Source organism: Lycorma delicatula, chromosome 3 (genome assembly GCF_047948215.1).
Source record: "Lycorma delicatula isolate Av1 chromosome 3, ASM4794821v1, whole genome shotgun sequence".
Classification (NCBI taxonomy): Eukaryota; Metazoa; Arthropoda; class Insecta; order Hemiptera; family Fulgoridae; genus Lycorma; species Lycorma delicatula.
Genome location: NC_134457.1, coordinates 149076652 through 149092894, shown reverse-complemented (window position 1 = coordinate 149092894; position 16243 = coordinate 149076652). Strand labels below are relative to the sequence as shown.

Here is a 16243-nt window from a genome sequence, read left to right as displayed (position 1 = left end):
TCTCTGTCCGCCATTTTGTAATTTAAAAAAAAAATTTATACCTCAAGTTCAAATAGAAGAATCACATTAATATTTTGTAAGTGTCTTTGTAATATTTAAAATTAGCAGAAAATCAGTACATAAATACCTTCGTTAATTACAAAATTGCAGCTACTTTAATTTTCAAATCATTGTATCTCCATAAATATAAGTTTTATCAAAATGTATGTTTTTGCTAAAATATTAAGCCTTTTATTTTGAACAAAATGACATTTTATTTTTTAAAATCAGTTAATAAATAACCGAGTTATGGCAGAAAACTGATGTAATTTTATCTGTTTTCATATCCTTCACTTAATTTTCAATTCTACTAATATTAATTGTTTTTATTTATTGTTAATTCTAATACTGTAAAATAGTATCAAATTAAGTAATAATTTTCTCACAATAAAATTTTAACGTTACATAGTAATAAAACAATTGATATTAATTTTTCACTATGAATGGCTGCACACGTCTTTAAAGCAGGACACTGGGTAGCACTGCGACGCACTGCTGATGATGCTCAAGTGTGAGTTCCTCGAGTACCCACCTCGCACAAACTTTATGGTATCCTAATTCATCATGCACTATTACATATGCTGATCTGAAACTGATGTCAAGATTTCCAGTTCCACCACCTGTGCTATTGTGATTCTTCAATTGTCCCTGATAATTGTATCCACCTATTGGATTTTCTTCTGTCGGGATATTTTTAGGTAGTTTGAATTTCATCCATTGCATATGTGTACCCTGCTTTAAAGCAATCCACCCACTGAACACACCTTTTGTCTTAAGTCATGGTGCTTGCTCACATACTACATTACAGCCGATATTAGTATCTGCCAGTCTGACTCCTTCCAACCACAGAAAGCACACTACAGCATGCTGTTCATTGGTGGTGAATTCATGGAGTGGTGCCTCCATACATGTGATTGATCAACTGAAAGATTTAAAATTTTTACAAATGTTTTAAGTGAAGATCAATGATCATTAATAACAATGAGATTAAAACCATTAAAGTTCAGATCATTAAAAATTAAAGAAAAAGATAAACAGGTAAAACAATAAATATAAATTACCTTGTATTTGAAGAAGAACGCAGTACAGTGACGAAATATAGCAAATGGACTTGAACCATTAAAAAGAACATGATCAAAATCTGCTAATTCACATCTTTCCATCGATTTTATTTTTCCCTACATTGAAAAAAAAGCTATTATTTTTTTTTAATAAAAATATTGTTACATTCTTGCCCATTGTACTATACTAGCAATAATACTCTCCTCATTTGTCTAAAAGTAAATGTCAAAAGGGAGAACAAGAACAATAAGCAAGTGGTGTGTTGCAAATCTGAACTTCCAACAGACTCACTAGAGTATGCTTCAATACATTCCACTGAATAACTGTTATGATCAATTTCAACTTAAATAACGAGTAGGTCATTCATTTTCTATCAATCTATCAGTTTTTAGACAAAAAAAGCATCATACAAGAATTAATAAGATCAATTTCTAGAGGTCATAATTCATTCCATTCCTCCGGAGAGGAAACAGAATCCCTAGACATTTTCACACAGACACAGGATTGCTACAGCTACAAAGCACTAATAAAGAAGCAGCTGCTCTGCCGGCTACCACAGGGTGTCAAACATGACATCACAGACAGGCCATAGAACTAGGCCAGTAAACCTAATTCCAATAGCAAAAATAAGCAAAGATTGGTTTGCCACCTAGCCCAGGACCAACATTACATAGAAGACATATATATACAAGGATGGTTTAAAACGTCTATGTAATTAATACTCTTAAAAAATCTTTATTAACATAATATACCCTACTGTATTTTGCAGGTCAACAAAAAGTATATTTACACTAGCTCCCCATCGCAGCTTCATTCACTCTATATGGTTATTTGCGTTTCCCGTAGCGGTCAATTTTTTGTTTGATGTTTTTCAGTCAAGTAACTGGAGGCAGGCACAGCCAGTAACATATACAGTAATAGTGGTAGTGGCTGTGTTGGTTTAGCCACACCTTCACACCTCTAAAAAAATCAAAATTCAAAAAACCCAAAAATGGTTTTTAAATATTTATCTGAAGAGTATCTGCAAGCCCAAACCTACAGAATATCTTGTTTAGTATAGTCGGGATTGGGAAAGTTTATAACCATTGTTCAAAATTTTTTTTAACCTTTCTTCAAGGTCAAATTTAAAAAAAACTAAAAAGTGGTTTATTCACAGGAAGATTACAATCATCAAAAATTAGTCTGATTTCTTCACTTGTTATCAAGAAATTAAAAAAAATTCAGGGTTTAAAAAAAATTCAAAAATTAATTTTAACCCTTGAAACTCGTAATTTCAAAAAATCTAGAAATTGGTTTTTAGATGTTCACATGAAGATTACACACAAAAAAAATGAAACTGATATCTTCATTTATTATCGAGAAATTAAAAAACAAAACAGTAAGTTTCATTGTTACTTTATTTTACCGGTTTAACCTCAGAATTTAAAAAATCATTCTTAGTGTATCACACCAAAAGAACATATATACAAATTTTCATCAATTTATCTTCAGTAGTTTTTGCTTGGCGTTGATTATGAATCACTCACAATATGTTGTCTTCAATTTCAATAAGACCTCTACTGAAAAATATCTTGCGAGCAGCTCACTGTAAGAAAACAGCATGAGAATTTAGCGGCTAGCCACCTAGCAGCCCGAATGAGAAGTACAGCATCATAAAGGATTATTCATTATTTACATGTTTTAATAAATAATTTTTCTTCTTTAGATAATTCCAAATAACCAAGATCTGTTAAATCGAGAGAGTACCTGATGCATACAAAAGTTAACCTTCAACCTACTAACAAATATCCCATTTTTAATTTTTAAAATCAGACAACTGTTTATAGAAATGTTATAACAGAGCCCCATTGCACCTCCCAAAACTGCGTTCCAGGGGCATGCTGTTTGTTACCAGTTGATGGGGATGATCGGTCTAGCCTCCCATGGTGCTCGCACACCTCACCACTCTAGCTTCTCTTACAGTCCCCATAAGAAGATTGACTCAAATCATTCAGTTTAAATCCAGTTCACACAGTGACAGAGACTCACAGTTAAAAGTTCATTAATTCAATTCATTAAAATTTGTGCTTCAGCCAGCAAATCTCCACTACTATACATATATATAATTTTTTTTTGTTGAGATTTTTCAAGATGGATTATATTATTTAAAAAAGCCTTCTTACTTACATCAAGAACATGGGTAAAAATTTGGTTGCGACTGATGGAGTAGTTTTTTTTTATCATGAACAAACAAAAACGGTCTTCCTCTTTATATAATAGTATAAAAATATACATTATTTTATTTAAAGTAAATTTAATTCTATTATTTTTGTAATATTATTCATTCAATTGATTTGTATCATTTAGTTAAAACCCAATTCATTAAAGTTTGTGCTTCATCTGGCAAATCACCATTGTTCTATATATATATATATTATAAAATACATTTTAGAGATTTTTCAAGATGAAATATATCTAAAAATCTTTTCAGTTATGCCAAGAAACATGGGTAAAAATTTGGCTGCGATTGATTGAGTAGGTTTTTGTTTATCCTAAACAAACAAAAACCATCTACCTCTTTATATAATAGAACAGATTTATTTTTCTCACAACAGATGCTGGAAATAGCAATGTGCTGCTACACATGCCTCAAGATGTACCTTCATGCTACTTTTTAGATGGTCGCTGCACTTATACGGAATATATCATCTTTGACGTTGTGCTTGAGTTGATCGATTGTGTGAGGGTTGTTCTTATAGACATTATCCTCCAGATTTCTCCAAAGAACACGCGCAACATTATCATTGTGCTATTCACTGTGTGCGCCATTGCATCTTCTTGAAGCACCCATCAGTCTCATTCATCAGCCTTTAACAGTGCCAAGAACTGCATGATGATATCCTGGTAAAATTCAATAGTTATAGTTCCATAAAAAAGATTGGGCCTACCATGAAATTCCACACAAAAAATCCAACCTTCTGTGAATGTAACAGAGCCTCATGGAAAATGTGAGAGTTTTCTGAACTCCAGTATCTTTTGTTCATGCTGTTTACATACCCACTTAGGTGAAACCATGCTTTATCAGAGTAGAAAACATAATTCGACACCAGAACACTGCTACGAATAAGATGCAAAAGCAATTGACAATAATGTGTCTTTTTCCCCTATCTGAATCTCATAGCTAATGCACAACATGAATGCAATATGAATGGAGTTTCAGGTTCTGTGGGTCTCTGTAAACACTCTCATACTACAATTCAGTTTGTTGTTTCTTGGCAAACATAGCAAGGATACGCGAATACGTTCTACGGACCCATTACTTAAAACCATAGATTGGCCGGACCGTTTACATTTAGCCACATTATCGATCTCTCTAAATGGAGCAACTATGCATTAAATCGTTGATTTATCAGGCACCCACAATTCAGGAAAAGCTATCCTAAAGTCTTCCTCACATTTTAAGAATGAATGCATGTTGACTACGGGAGAAACACATGTTTGCCCGCTCACAGTTTACTTGCCATTGTCATCAAAAAGGCAGGGTATTACTTGGTTATCATGTGTTACTCTTCTACCACAAGGTCACGTGTTGCAAACGCACACATTCCCACAAGAAAAAACTAAATTTCCCTCCGCAATATGTTTTCGAATTTAGGGATACGTAACTTTTGGCTCACTCTATATTTATCAAGTTTTCCTTTAACCTCCTGAGACAATTTACCCCAGGATAAAATAATGTTTAATCAAAATACAAATTTATTTCATCCATTTCTTAAAAACCACTGACTCTTAATTCAAACAGACTCCAAATGTAGAGAAATTAACTGATCAGATCAAACCTTGGTGTACATTCTTTCAAAAGATGCTACTAACTAAAAATCCCCTCAACACATACAGGTAGTGCCAAGACTCAAACTTTGCATGGACTTTTTAAACCACCCTCATAGACATATTTAATTACCATACATTTATTCTTATTATCACTCAACATAAAATAATTTTCATTTATTAACAAAATTTCAATATTTTGTTACATCATTAATATTTTCACTACATGTTAAGTAAAACAATTTTTTTCAATAAAATCTTCAGGCAAAGAAACTATAAGAGGATAAACCACTCTTACATGATGGGTTGATGTTATGAAGAGTAATACTACCACTCTTCAACAACAGATTAAAATAAGATAATAAATCAATTAATTTATTTCTAAATTTCTGTCTTTAAATCTACAATAATAATATTAATAACAACACTCTATAATAAAACATCAAGTAATTTGAAACAAGAATTGAAACTGATTTAAATATTTCTCTTTTAGAGATTATTAAAGTCTCTCTGGTCAGTGAATATTACATTCATAAACTCTGTTACATTATTTTACACTTTACAGTAAAATAACATTTCATTTGTCTATAAAGCTGCAATATGTAATTGAAAGAGAGAAAATTTCCTTTTAGCATACTGATAACAAAATACATGTAACGTAACAAACATACCGGGTGACTCAAAAAGGACTCCACAATTTTAAAAGCATAAAAAATCTATTGAGATAACTTACAAATTCAGTTGAGGTCTCAGTTCATGGAAAAACAAATCAAGTTTGTCACCCAACATTTACTTTGGTTTGATATGGCTTTCATTTGCAATGTGACATGCATCCCAACTGAATTTGATTTTATTCCAGACTGTAGCCAGCAAGCTGGGCGTTACCTCTGTAGCTGCAACATTAATTCAAAATCTTAGCTCAAGATCAGCAGGCAAAAATGGTACATAAACCCAATGTTTAATGAAATCCCGCAAGAAAAAATCTAGCAGGGTTAAATCTGGGGAGCAAAGTGGCCATGCAATTCAACCTTCACAACCAATCCACCAACCTGGGAATTGAATATCAAGAAAATCTTGTACTTCTAGGCGGTAATGAGGTGATGCCACATCTTGCTGATAGTTCATCTTGATAATTATTCTCTAACTGAGGAATTAGAAAATTTTGAAGCATGTCTAGCTAAATGGTTGCCTTCTAAAATAAAAATGGGCTGTAAAGTCTTTGTTTGCTTAGGACACAAAAAAAATTGACCTTAGGGCTATCACAAATGTGCCATAAAGTTTCATGTGGGCTTTCACTACCTCATATTCAGCAGTTATGGGTACTGATGTTAAATGGTTACTCATCACTAAAACCAATCACACATCAAGCATGTTCCCCACTAGTAAATGTATCCATTTTTAACAATGCTAGTGACAGTGCTGGTGGTCAAATTCAGTGCTAATGACTTACATGAGTCAAAACTTGATATGTTTTGCTATGAAATAAGACTTCAACCGAATCTGTAAGTTATCTAAATAAATTTTTATATCATTTTAAAATTGTGAAGTCCTCTTTGAATTAACTCATATAATGCATATACGAGTAAATGCATAAAAAAAACTTTAATTTTTAAAAAGAATAAAATTAAAAATATTAAAATGCATGCAAAAATATAAAAGGTATGTAACCTGTGACTTATATCTTAGCCTGTAACTTCTAAATCCAAGGAAGTTAGGGCAAATTAAAATATTCAGTATGATATGCTTTAGAGATGTTACTTAATCGTAAATTAAAAAACTTTACCAAACATTTATTTTACTACTATATTACTTGTGGGCAGGAAGTCCCTTTACACTAATAAATTCAGCTTAATTAAACTCTACTACTGCCAATTCTCATCACTGATATTGCTCACTGCTACTGGAAAAGGTGGGAAGGATAAACTGTGGTGGGGATCGTCTGGTATGTTTATTCATAATGAGATGACCTTAGGAACGGAACGCAAGAATGGCGGGAATTTCCATATTTCTCCCTACAGATCGCAGACCCTGGACAATGTCCCTTGCTGCTGTATCTTTCTATTATCGGGCAGATTTCATTGGTTATTTAGTGGCGGTTATAAATTTTAAGTTTTATTTATGGACGGATTTGGTAATTTGCATTCCTATCCATATGGACCACTGTGTGAAATTTATTTACTGGTTCTGACCGTGAGAGACTAAGCTTTTGAGACTAGTAATCCCGATGTGATTCCTCTTCAGTCCATCCACTGAAGTCCTTTCGGTACCAGCACCTATGGGGTAGCAGGAGTGCCCCTAATGAAGCCCTAGTTATTTGAAGAGAGGAATGCGCCATTCATTCTCTGGAGGAACTCACATATGCTGACTAAATGAAATTGTGGTCTCTTTGTGGGACGGTGTGGAGTGTTGTCTAGCTTTTTATACTTTTAACAAAATTTAATTGCAAAAACAGTCACTTTCACGACCGGAATTTTCGCACAGTTTCCATTTACAGGTTACATGATTTAGAGGCTACTAAGCCTAGTTTGTCATTTTTTGACTCTCGTACCACCTCTTCACGGTAGTTCGTTAAATACGGCGTGAGGCCGTTTTCTTATACCCTGTGGAGTACGGTCCTCTCGGCAGATGTCCCAGAGATGGCTGTGTTCGAACACGGCCGCTCTCCCGAACAGTCTGTGTGCCTGCGCCACCCCCACCTTAGATACCGTGTGTAGTCCCGCATCGTAGCAAAGAGTGACGTTTCTGACGAACCATGATGCTCCAAATATCGTCCTCAACACTATGTTTTGGACGGCTTCTAATTTCTTTTGAAGCGTGTAGTTAAACAAAGATCCCCATGCCGGATAAACATATGTTAGAATCGGCAGGACGTATAGCCAAAAAATGAGCAATTTGGTCACCAGTGGATATCAGCTGGCACTGTTCAGTACTGGGTATAGTGAGGCCCTGACGGCCTTTACCCTTTGGGTCACATATTTAACATGTTCTCTTAAGGTAAGTCATTTACCCAGGACTACTTCCATGTACTTGACTGTTTTCCCAAACGGGATTTCCTCTCCTGAGATTTCCAGCTGCCTGCCTGGCATGTGTCGCCAATTTTTCACCATTGACCTTGATCCTCCACATATCGAGCCACGGCTCTACTAGATCCAATTACCATTGGAGTCTCTTGATCGCGTAATCTACACTTCCGGATTCATAATAATTTTGACTCCTTCCGACAGCAGCATATCGTTGACTTAGGCCGTGTACAAGAACGGCGAATGCACTGCTCTTTGTGGGACTCCAGTGGCGACGTCTCTGGTGGAGGAGATTGTTCCCCTTATGCGTACAACAAACTGTCGGTCTAGTAAATAAGACCGTATCAATCTGACATAGCGACAAGGAATCATAGTACGTGCGAGTTTATACAGCAAGCCAATATGCCAAACTTTGCCCAAATCAATTGTCAAAGGCTTTAGCCAAATCTAGAAAAACGGCTGCAGTTATCGCTTTTCTATTTAGGCCCCCAACAAGACTGTCGATTATTTTAACCAGTTAGAGGGTCGTCGAGTGGCCCACCCTGAACCCAAATTGCTCAGGCCGAACTCCTTTTCCCAAATGTCGCCTAAGTCTCTCCAGGAAAATCCTTTTGAATAGCTTTGACAACACTGGTAATAAGGAAATCGGCCTGTAAATCTGGGGAAAGTGCAGACTTTTCCCAAGTTTGGGTAGGCATACCACTTTTTCAGTTTTCCAGCAATTCAGAAAATTTCCAACATGCAATATTGATATGAATATTGTGGTTATGGTCCCTATAAGAGCTGGTGGAACATTCCGGAATGTGCAGGCACTGATCCCCTCAACACCCAGAGCCTTGTCGGGGCTTGTGGCTTTGATTGCAGTGGAAACCTCCGCCTCAGTGACTTATTTGGAACGATGGCAGATATGAGTGTGTACACTGTTGAAAAGCGTTTGTTAGCTAGTGTGTGGGTCCATGAACATCCATACACTGGTAAAACATTGGAGAACATTTTGAATGACTTATTTGTATGTTTTGGGAATTCATCTCCATTACGGTAAATATTACTGACATGGGCGAAAGCTTTTGCAATGGGAAGTGTCCTTGATCCACCATGCAGAAGGAGGACGAGCACTTGAGATGAGACGAGTGCTGCTGAGATGGCACTGATTCACCAATCACCAATGAAATCAATGTGCAAATGTGATCGATGCGTAATTTCTGCAGAGTTAGATATATCAAGATCAACAATATGAAACCATACTCGATCTTGAAAATTAATGTTTTCATCCAGCCACAATTAATGAGTTGAGTGACAATGACCTTGACCGACATATGTATGCACGTCAGTTATTGCTTGAACGCTTTCTGAGAGCAATCAATAAAAAAAATCATTTTCTCAGACAAGTGTGCGATTTATTGAAACTCTCGTACCAAAATGTATTTTTCTGGGTGAAAGACAATCCTCACCTTTTTGAGGAAATCGAACACCATCTGACTAATGTTATGATTTGGGTTGGGATGACAGCTGCAATATCTTGATTCCTTATTTTTTCAATGCACAGGTAATCAACACAGTTATCTGGGAATGATAGGTGAGTGGTTGCTTCTAGAATTAATGGCTAAAGGAATCATTGATATCACTTTGTTTCAGCAAGTCAGTGCACCAGCACAATTTGCTTTGAATGTTCACAGACACCTCAAAGAAATTTTTCCAAATCACTGGATTCTGATAACTGGTCAGAAGAGTTGTTGGCTTCATTGCCTTGGCCAGCAAGAATTCTTAACCTCACCACACCTGACAATGTACTCTGGGGTTTTGTAAAAGAAAAACTCCAAAAATGCAAATATATCAACAACAAGCAGCTCCAAGATGCTGTTCCATCAGCATTTGAAATGATCACCCCTGATATGCTGTTGTGGATAAACAACTGGACATGGAGGCGGACCCATACAGCTGTGCTTTGAACATAGTGGGACAGACATTTCAGATCTATAGAAGGTAAGTTGTACCTATACTAATACTTTCATAACTAGCGTAAAAGGACTTCCCTCCCACACTGTACACATAAAAACATAAAATAAAATAAACTTACAACTTTCTGCACTTTACTTAGAGAATCTTTTAAACTCTCTAAAGTAGCAGTTTCAGTATAACTATCTCCATATTCATCATATAACAGATTCATTTTTTTCTGAGTATTTTTTGACATACAAATCAAATCTTTAGGCCTAAAATTTAAAATTTCTTTCAACTCTATACAATTTAAAAACCAATCTACAGTTACAACATCATGCCAGCCATTTTTAGCAATATTATTAACTCGAATGTGTTTACTTTCACCCGAAACAACAAAAAAAGTAGACAAACCTAAAAAAAATAATAATTTAGTATAGTTACAACAATAGAGCACATATTCCTTAATTTAGCTATCACTAATTATATTTTACTTTTTGCAACTTTTCTGTAGCATCATAGGTCTCTGAATATTCTCCTTTAAGACATTTTTTAACGCAAAATCCAGAGACTCAAAGAAGAATCACAATTAATAAAAAATTAAAGTTTCTCCTTTCTTCCAAGTATCAATTCTGTAGTGCAGATTTAATTCTACTAGATGATTCTCCATGCTGAAGATGCCCCAAAATCCATTGTATTTTGGTATCTGTTCAGGGAAGTAGCCTGTACACCAGACCCACCGGGTTGGTCTAGTGGTTAATGCGTCTTCCCAAATCAGCTGATTTGGAAGTCGAGAGTTACAGCGTTCAAGTCCTAGTAAAAGCCAGTTATTTTTACACGGATTTGAATACTAGATCGTGGATACCGGTGTTCTTTGGTGGTTGGGTTTCAATTAACCACACATCTCAGGAATGGTCGAACTGAGAATGTACAAGACTACACTTCATTTACACTCATACATATCATCCTCTGAAGAATTATCTAAACGGTTGTTACCAGAGGCTAAACAGGAAAAAGAAAGCCTGTACACCAGCTCAGCGATTTAGTCTTCTGTCCAGTGCCAACACAACAATCTTAACAGTTGAAGTTCTTAATAGGTAAAACCAAACAGCCTCATCCCCTTCCCGATGATAAATACATTTTTATGAAACAACCAAAAGCACTACTTAAGAACAAACTTTTTTAACATTCTCATTTCCCAAGCTTTATACACTAACAAAACTTACGAGTCAATAATTTGAGTTAATATGAGTGTTAATGAGTTAACTTACTTTTAGTTTTACTATCATCAAATTTCATTCACTCCCTTCATTATTTTAGCAATAGTAAGCCTTCAAAAATAATTATCACCATTTCAAGGTATTGTGTCAAAACTAATTTTTCCACATTAATTAAAAAATATAACCTTTTATAAATTATAACAAGTTTTGAAAGATGAGAAATTAAAAAAAAAAATTCATACAGAAACATTTATTTAACTGCCTACTGCCCCAGAAAAAGAAACCAGCCTAGTGAACTACCATATTGGGTAGTCAATGACAAAAATATTAACATTACTTAAAATACACAGTAAACTGTTATAAGTAGATTTTATCAGTATGTTTAATATGAGGCAATATATGTACTCGATTCTTTCCAGCACATAAAAAAACTTCAAACCTATTTGACTATTTGAAAAATAGTTTCAAATTTTCAATTGAAGATCTTAAATCATCTTTTCAGATGATTATAATTTTATAGATGACTACAGATTTTAGTTTATTTTATACTAGCAGACTCAGCAATGCTTCGCTATTGCTAGATTTGAGTATATATATAAATTAAATGAACACAATTGAAAGTTTGATAAAACATTAGCAAAATGAATATAACAGAACTTCACAAAATTTAATCTTTCCCTTTTATCCTTTCTCCCTTTTCCCATTTCCCTTTTTCCAATTTTATTTTTACCATACTCCCTTTTCCCTTCCCCATCCCCTTTGCCACCCATTTCCCCCTTTCATCTCCCCATTTCTATTTCCCTTATTTCTCTTTCCCCCTTTTCCTTTTCTTTTTTCTCCTTTCCCCTTTCCGTTTCCTTTTCCCAATTTTCCCCTCTTTTCTTTTTCCCTTCCACCCCTTTTACCTTTTTAAATTTTTCCCTTTTCTGATTTTTCCCTTTCTCCCTTTTTCCCTGCAAGTAAATCGGTCCAGTAGTTTTTTAGTCTATAGCGGACACACATATTGGAAACATTGATATGGAATCATGAAATATTTAGTATAGCATGTGTTGCTTTTATGTCCAACAGATATAACTGTTTTTAAAAAAAAAAAACATGTTTTTACCTGTCACAGATGTGACATCTATATAATAGCAGGTATATAAAATCACACGCATATTTGAATGCGACACTGTGTCAAAATTTCAAAGCAATCGGTGAAGAACTTTTTGAGATTTAAGATTTTGAACAAACGAACATTTACATTTTTATTTATATAGATAATTGCTTATCACTATGAAAAATCATTTTAATATAATAATCTCTCTCTTTTTCTCTTTTTTCTGTCTAGCCTTCAAAACCACCATAAGGTATTACTTCACAGGATGAATGAGGATGATATGTATGAATGTAAATGAAGTGTAGTCTTGTGCAATCTGAGGTTGACCATTCCTGATATGTGTGGTTAATTGAAACCAAGCCACCAAAGAACACTGGTTCCCAAATTTAGTATTCAAATCTGTTTAAAAGTAACTGCTTTTACTAAGATTTGAACCTTAGAACTCTCGGCTTTGAAATCAGCTGATTTGCGACAATAAGTTCATCACTAGAACAACCCAGTGGGTATTTTAATATAATACTGCAGGTAATCATTCTAATACATTTATAAACAACAAGCATTATAAAAAAAAACATGGATCATTAACTGGATGTGGCTAAATATATATGTTTAAAGTAAATATTTATATCAATGTTACAGAGGTTAAATGGAAAAACAGAAAAAAATGGTCTAGAAATTATATTTTCCTAAGATTAAAAAAGTAATATACTTTTTATTTTGAAATATAATATGATGTTTTACATAATTATCATTCAAACTTAGATCTTTTCTTTTGTTAGGCACACTGTAATATAATAAGATACTAATAGTATACCTGGATTTTGAAAGACTTTCCCTCCATTCTCAACAATTTTAGCTTCTAGATCTCTTTTAGAATAGTCTTCATTTCCTATTATAACACAAATTTCTTTTCCCTCAAATAGTTTTGTTATTGATTTCACTTTACTAAAATCACTTCCTAAAAACTCATGACCCACAGAAGGTGTAACTGTAGTCATTTTCATTCTTTTTATTTTAACTGGTGATTTATCTTCTGTAATATGAGATGAAATCAGTTTACCACTTGCAGCCTAAAAAATATTAATAAAAAAAAAGTTAATAAATAAAACTGTTATTTATTATGAAAATACTTGTTGGGAGAGGAATTATTAGTATCACAACCAACCAGCTGCTTGACAGTTTTTCTTTGAAAATGCAGGAAGCTGATAAAATTTGGATACAGGTATAGTTTCTTTAAATTGGATTTGAGTCTCTACATCATCAAAAAACTTATTCAATGAATATCAATTACAGTACTATTTCTAGAGTGGCCAATCTGATACTAACCGACAACCAAACATAGGTAAAGCCTGTTGAGGGGTAAAATAATAAGAAAAAAGGTTACACTAAATCCAATATGATAAGCTGTATTATATATTTTATAGAAAAACATAAAAGACATACTTACATTTTTTAGTTCTATAAATTCTTTTATTGTAAGACAGTCTTGCCATCGCTTATCAGAACGTACCTTTTCTATGCGAGGAAAGCGTAAAGTATAATTAACTGGATAGGCATCACTGTATACTATTTCACTAGCTTTTATCTAAAATAGAAAAAAAAATAAACTAAAAAAAACAAAAACAAAACTTCATGTCAAATACAGTTTTTCAACAATCATAAGAAGACTTGACAGGTAAATACATACATCTTTTTTGCTTAAAAGAGATATAGACACACTTTTTTTATTAACATAACTAAAAATGTGTCATTCTATGGGAATTTTCATACTTGTAAATAAGACACAGAATCTCAAAATAAATGCTAAAAATAAAAATATTATGTAATAAAAATAAGTTTTATAGATGCAATTCTTATAAAGTACAAAAGAAAATTGCTGTCACTTACCTGAAGAACAACAGAATCACATGGTTTTATCCACAGTTCAGGTTTCTCCTTTGTCCAGTATAAACCATCAGGAGGAGTAAATTTTTTTTTACAATTATTCCAATTTAACTTCTGTCCAAGCTCATCAAGTTCTTTCATGTTCAATCCAGAGCCAACACGACCCACAGCATGAAATTCTTTTGGATCCTGACCTTAAAAAAAAAGAAACATATAGTTTATTAAGTATTAATTTTAAATAATGCAGACTGGCTTGTCTTCACAAGAAATTGTTTATTCACAGTTATTATTTTATTTTTGAAAATAGAGAACATAATCTGATATTTAGCTTAAAGGATGTATCAATTCATATTTTCAACTTGAAAGTAAATATACTTAACTGGAGTTTTTTGTTGGTTTATTTAAGTTTTTTATATCTACTCTGCCAAGTTTTAATAATCAGTAATTTTTTTAGTATTTTATAACTATATTTAAGGTTTGTAATTATAGCATAAACTGAGGCAAGAAAGCCATCAACTGTAAAAATAAAAAATAAAATAGTAAAAAATGTAGGTTACAAGGTTAATTTACATACAGCTGCTATTTTGGAATTAAAAATAGATCAATTAAAAATTTGTGACTATAATTATTTTAATAACTCTTAAAACAAATCTTGTTCATTTTGGTTTTGAATAACTTTATAGAAATATAATAAAAATTAGTAAAAATTAAAAAATAAAGAAACAAGATTCCTATCAAAACCCAAGAAAACAATAAGCCGGGTGTACTCTGAACAAGAAAGGGCAAGAAGATCTGAAACCCTTAGAAATTACTGGCAAAAAAGAAAAGCTGAAAAAACAACAAATCAGCAAGAAAAGAAAGAACTTGCCAAAAAAAAAAAATGAACTAAAGTGATCCATTATGGTCTTAGGTCTTAAAAAAAAAAAAAAATTGTAAATTGTACTGATATAATAATTTACAAAATCAAACACAAATTCAGCAATAATTTCATTCGCACTCTATGAAACCTATTCATCACAGGCCCATTTCTGCAGGAAAAAGAATCGCAATTCATTTAAGACAAGCAACAAAAAATAAAATTAAATAAAAAACCATTTGAAGATCAACTTGTTCCAATTTCTCACTGGTTGAAAAGAAAATCCAACCAAGAAGTATTGGAAAAAATATGAAAACAAAATTTTAATCCTTATAGGCCCAAGCAGAGTCTCGCAGGGATCCGATCGAGTCATTTTTTTAAATATCTGTTTAATTCTCAGTTATTGGCAACAATGCATGGAGCTATGTGTCACCACATGTTTGGTCTATGTATTTATTAGTGCACTGTAAGCTGTATACTGTGAACATCTTGGTAGAAGCTGAATAGGTCTTGTTCGGACCCTGCTTGGGCTTTAACGAGAACCATATATTTATTTGTTTTTCTCCTAATTTTGTTTATAAATGAGCCATTGAGACAAAATTAGGCCACTTACCAATAAAAAACTTGAAGATGCAGCTAACAACAGTTTTAATGATGAAATTGAATATGGCAGCAGCAAATTTTCTGATGAGAATGAGGACACTGAAAATTGAATTGAAGAAAGTACCTCTGAAACCAAATACGAATTAGAAATTCAGAGTGAAGAAGTGGATGCTGAACCAATAGGAGTTGAAGATATTGATAAACAAGTAAATGGTTAAGTCAACTTTTTCTTAGAAGCAAAAAACTGAAAAATCTTAGTAAATGCACATCTTGATGTTACTGAATACAGCAGATTCTAATACATTCTTGAACTATTCAATTTATTCTTTATTCTGGATATGAAGGAAATAATTTGTCTTCATAATAATCAAGAAGCATTGAGATTTTATGACAAATGGAATGAAATCACCCACCTAATCAAAATATGGTACCACTTGAGAAGGATGAGTAAGAATGTTTCCTACGAGTTTATTAAAAGCAGGCGCTGGGATGTAGAAAAGAATCCACAAGATAAATGTGGACAACAGATGCAACAGGTCTTTCTTTGCGCAGCTTAGTCAGATAACAGATTCAAGAAAACTGCAACATTTTTGAGATTCGACAATAAAATTATGAAAGACAAATGAAGAATCCAGGATTAACTACTTGCAGTAAGGGAAATTGGGAATATTTTTGTTGAGTATTACAATAAGGCATTTGAACCATATGAACAAAT

General features: G+C 33.3%; 1 protein-coding gene across 3 annotated transcripts in view; it reads right to left on the bottom strand.

The window, feature by feature from the left end:
* The window catches only part of LOC142322107 (DNA ligase 4-like), a 135194-nt gene that overhangs the window by 61406 nt on the left and 57545 nt on the right, over nt 1-16243 (bottom strand). For all 3 annotated transcript variants that reach the window (XM_075360802.1, XM_075360801.1, XM_075360803.1), the window contains 5 exons: nt 14073-14263; nt 13633-13770; nt 13000-13255; nt 10006-10280; nt 1101-1217 (listed from right to left, as the gene is read on the bottom strand). In XM_075360802.1, coding sequence (XP_075216917.1) covers nt 1101-1217; nt 10006-10280; nt 13000-13255; nt 13633-13770; nt 14073-14263 — 977 coding nt within the window. The remainder of the gene's footprint in view (nt 1-1100; nt 1218-10005; nt 10281-12999; nt 13256-13632; nt 13771-14072; nt 14264-16243) is intronic.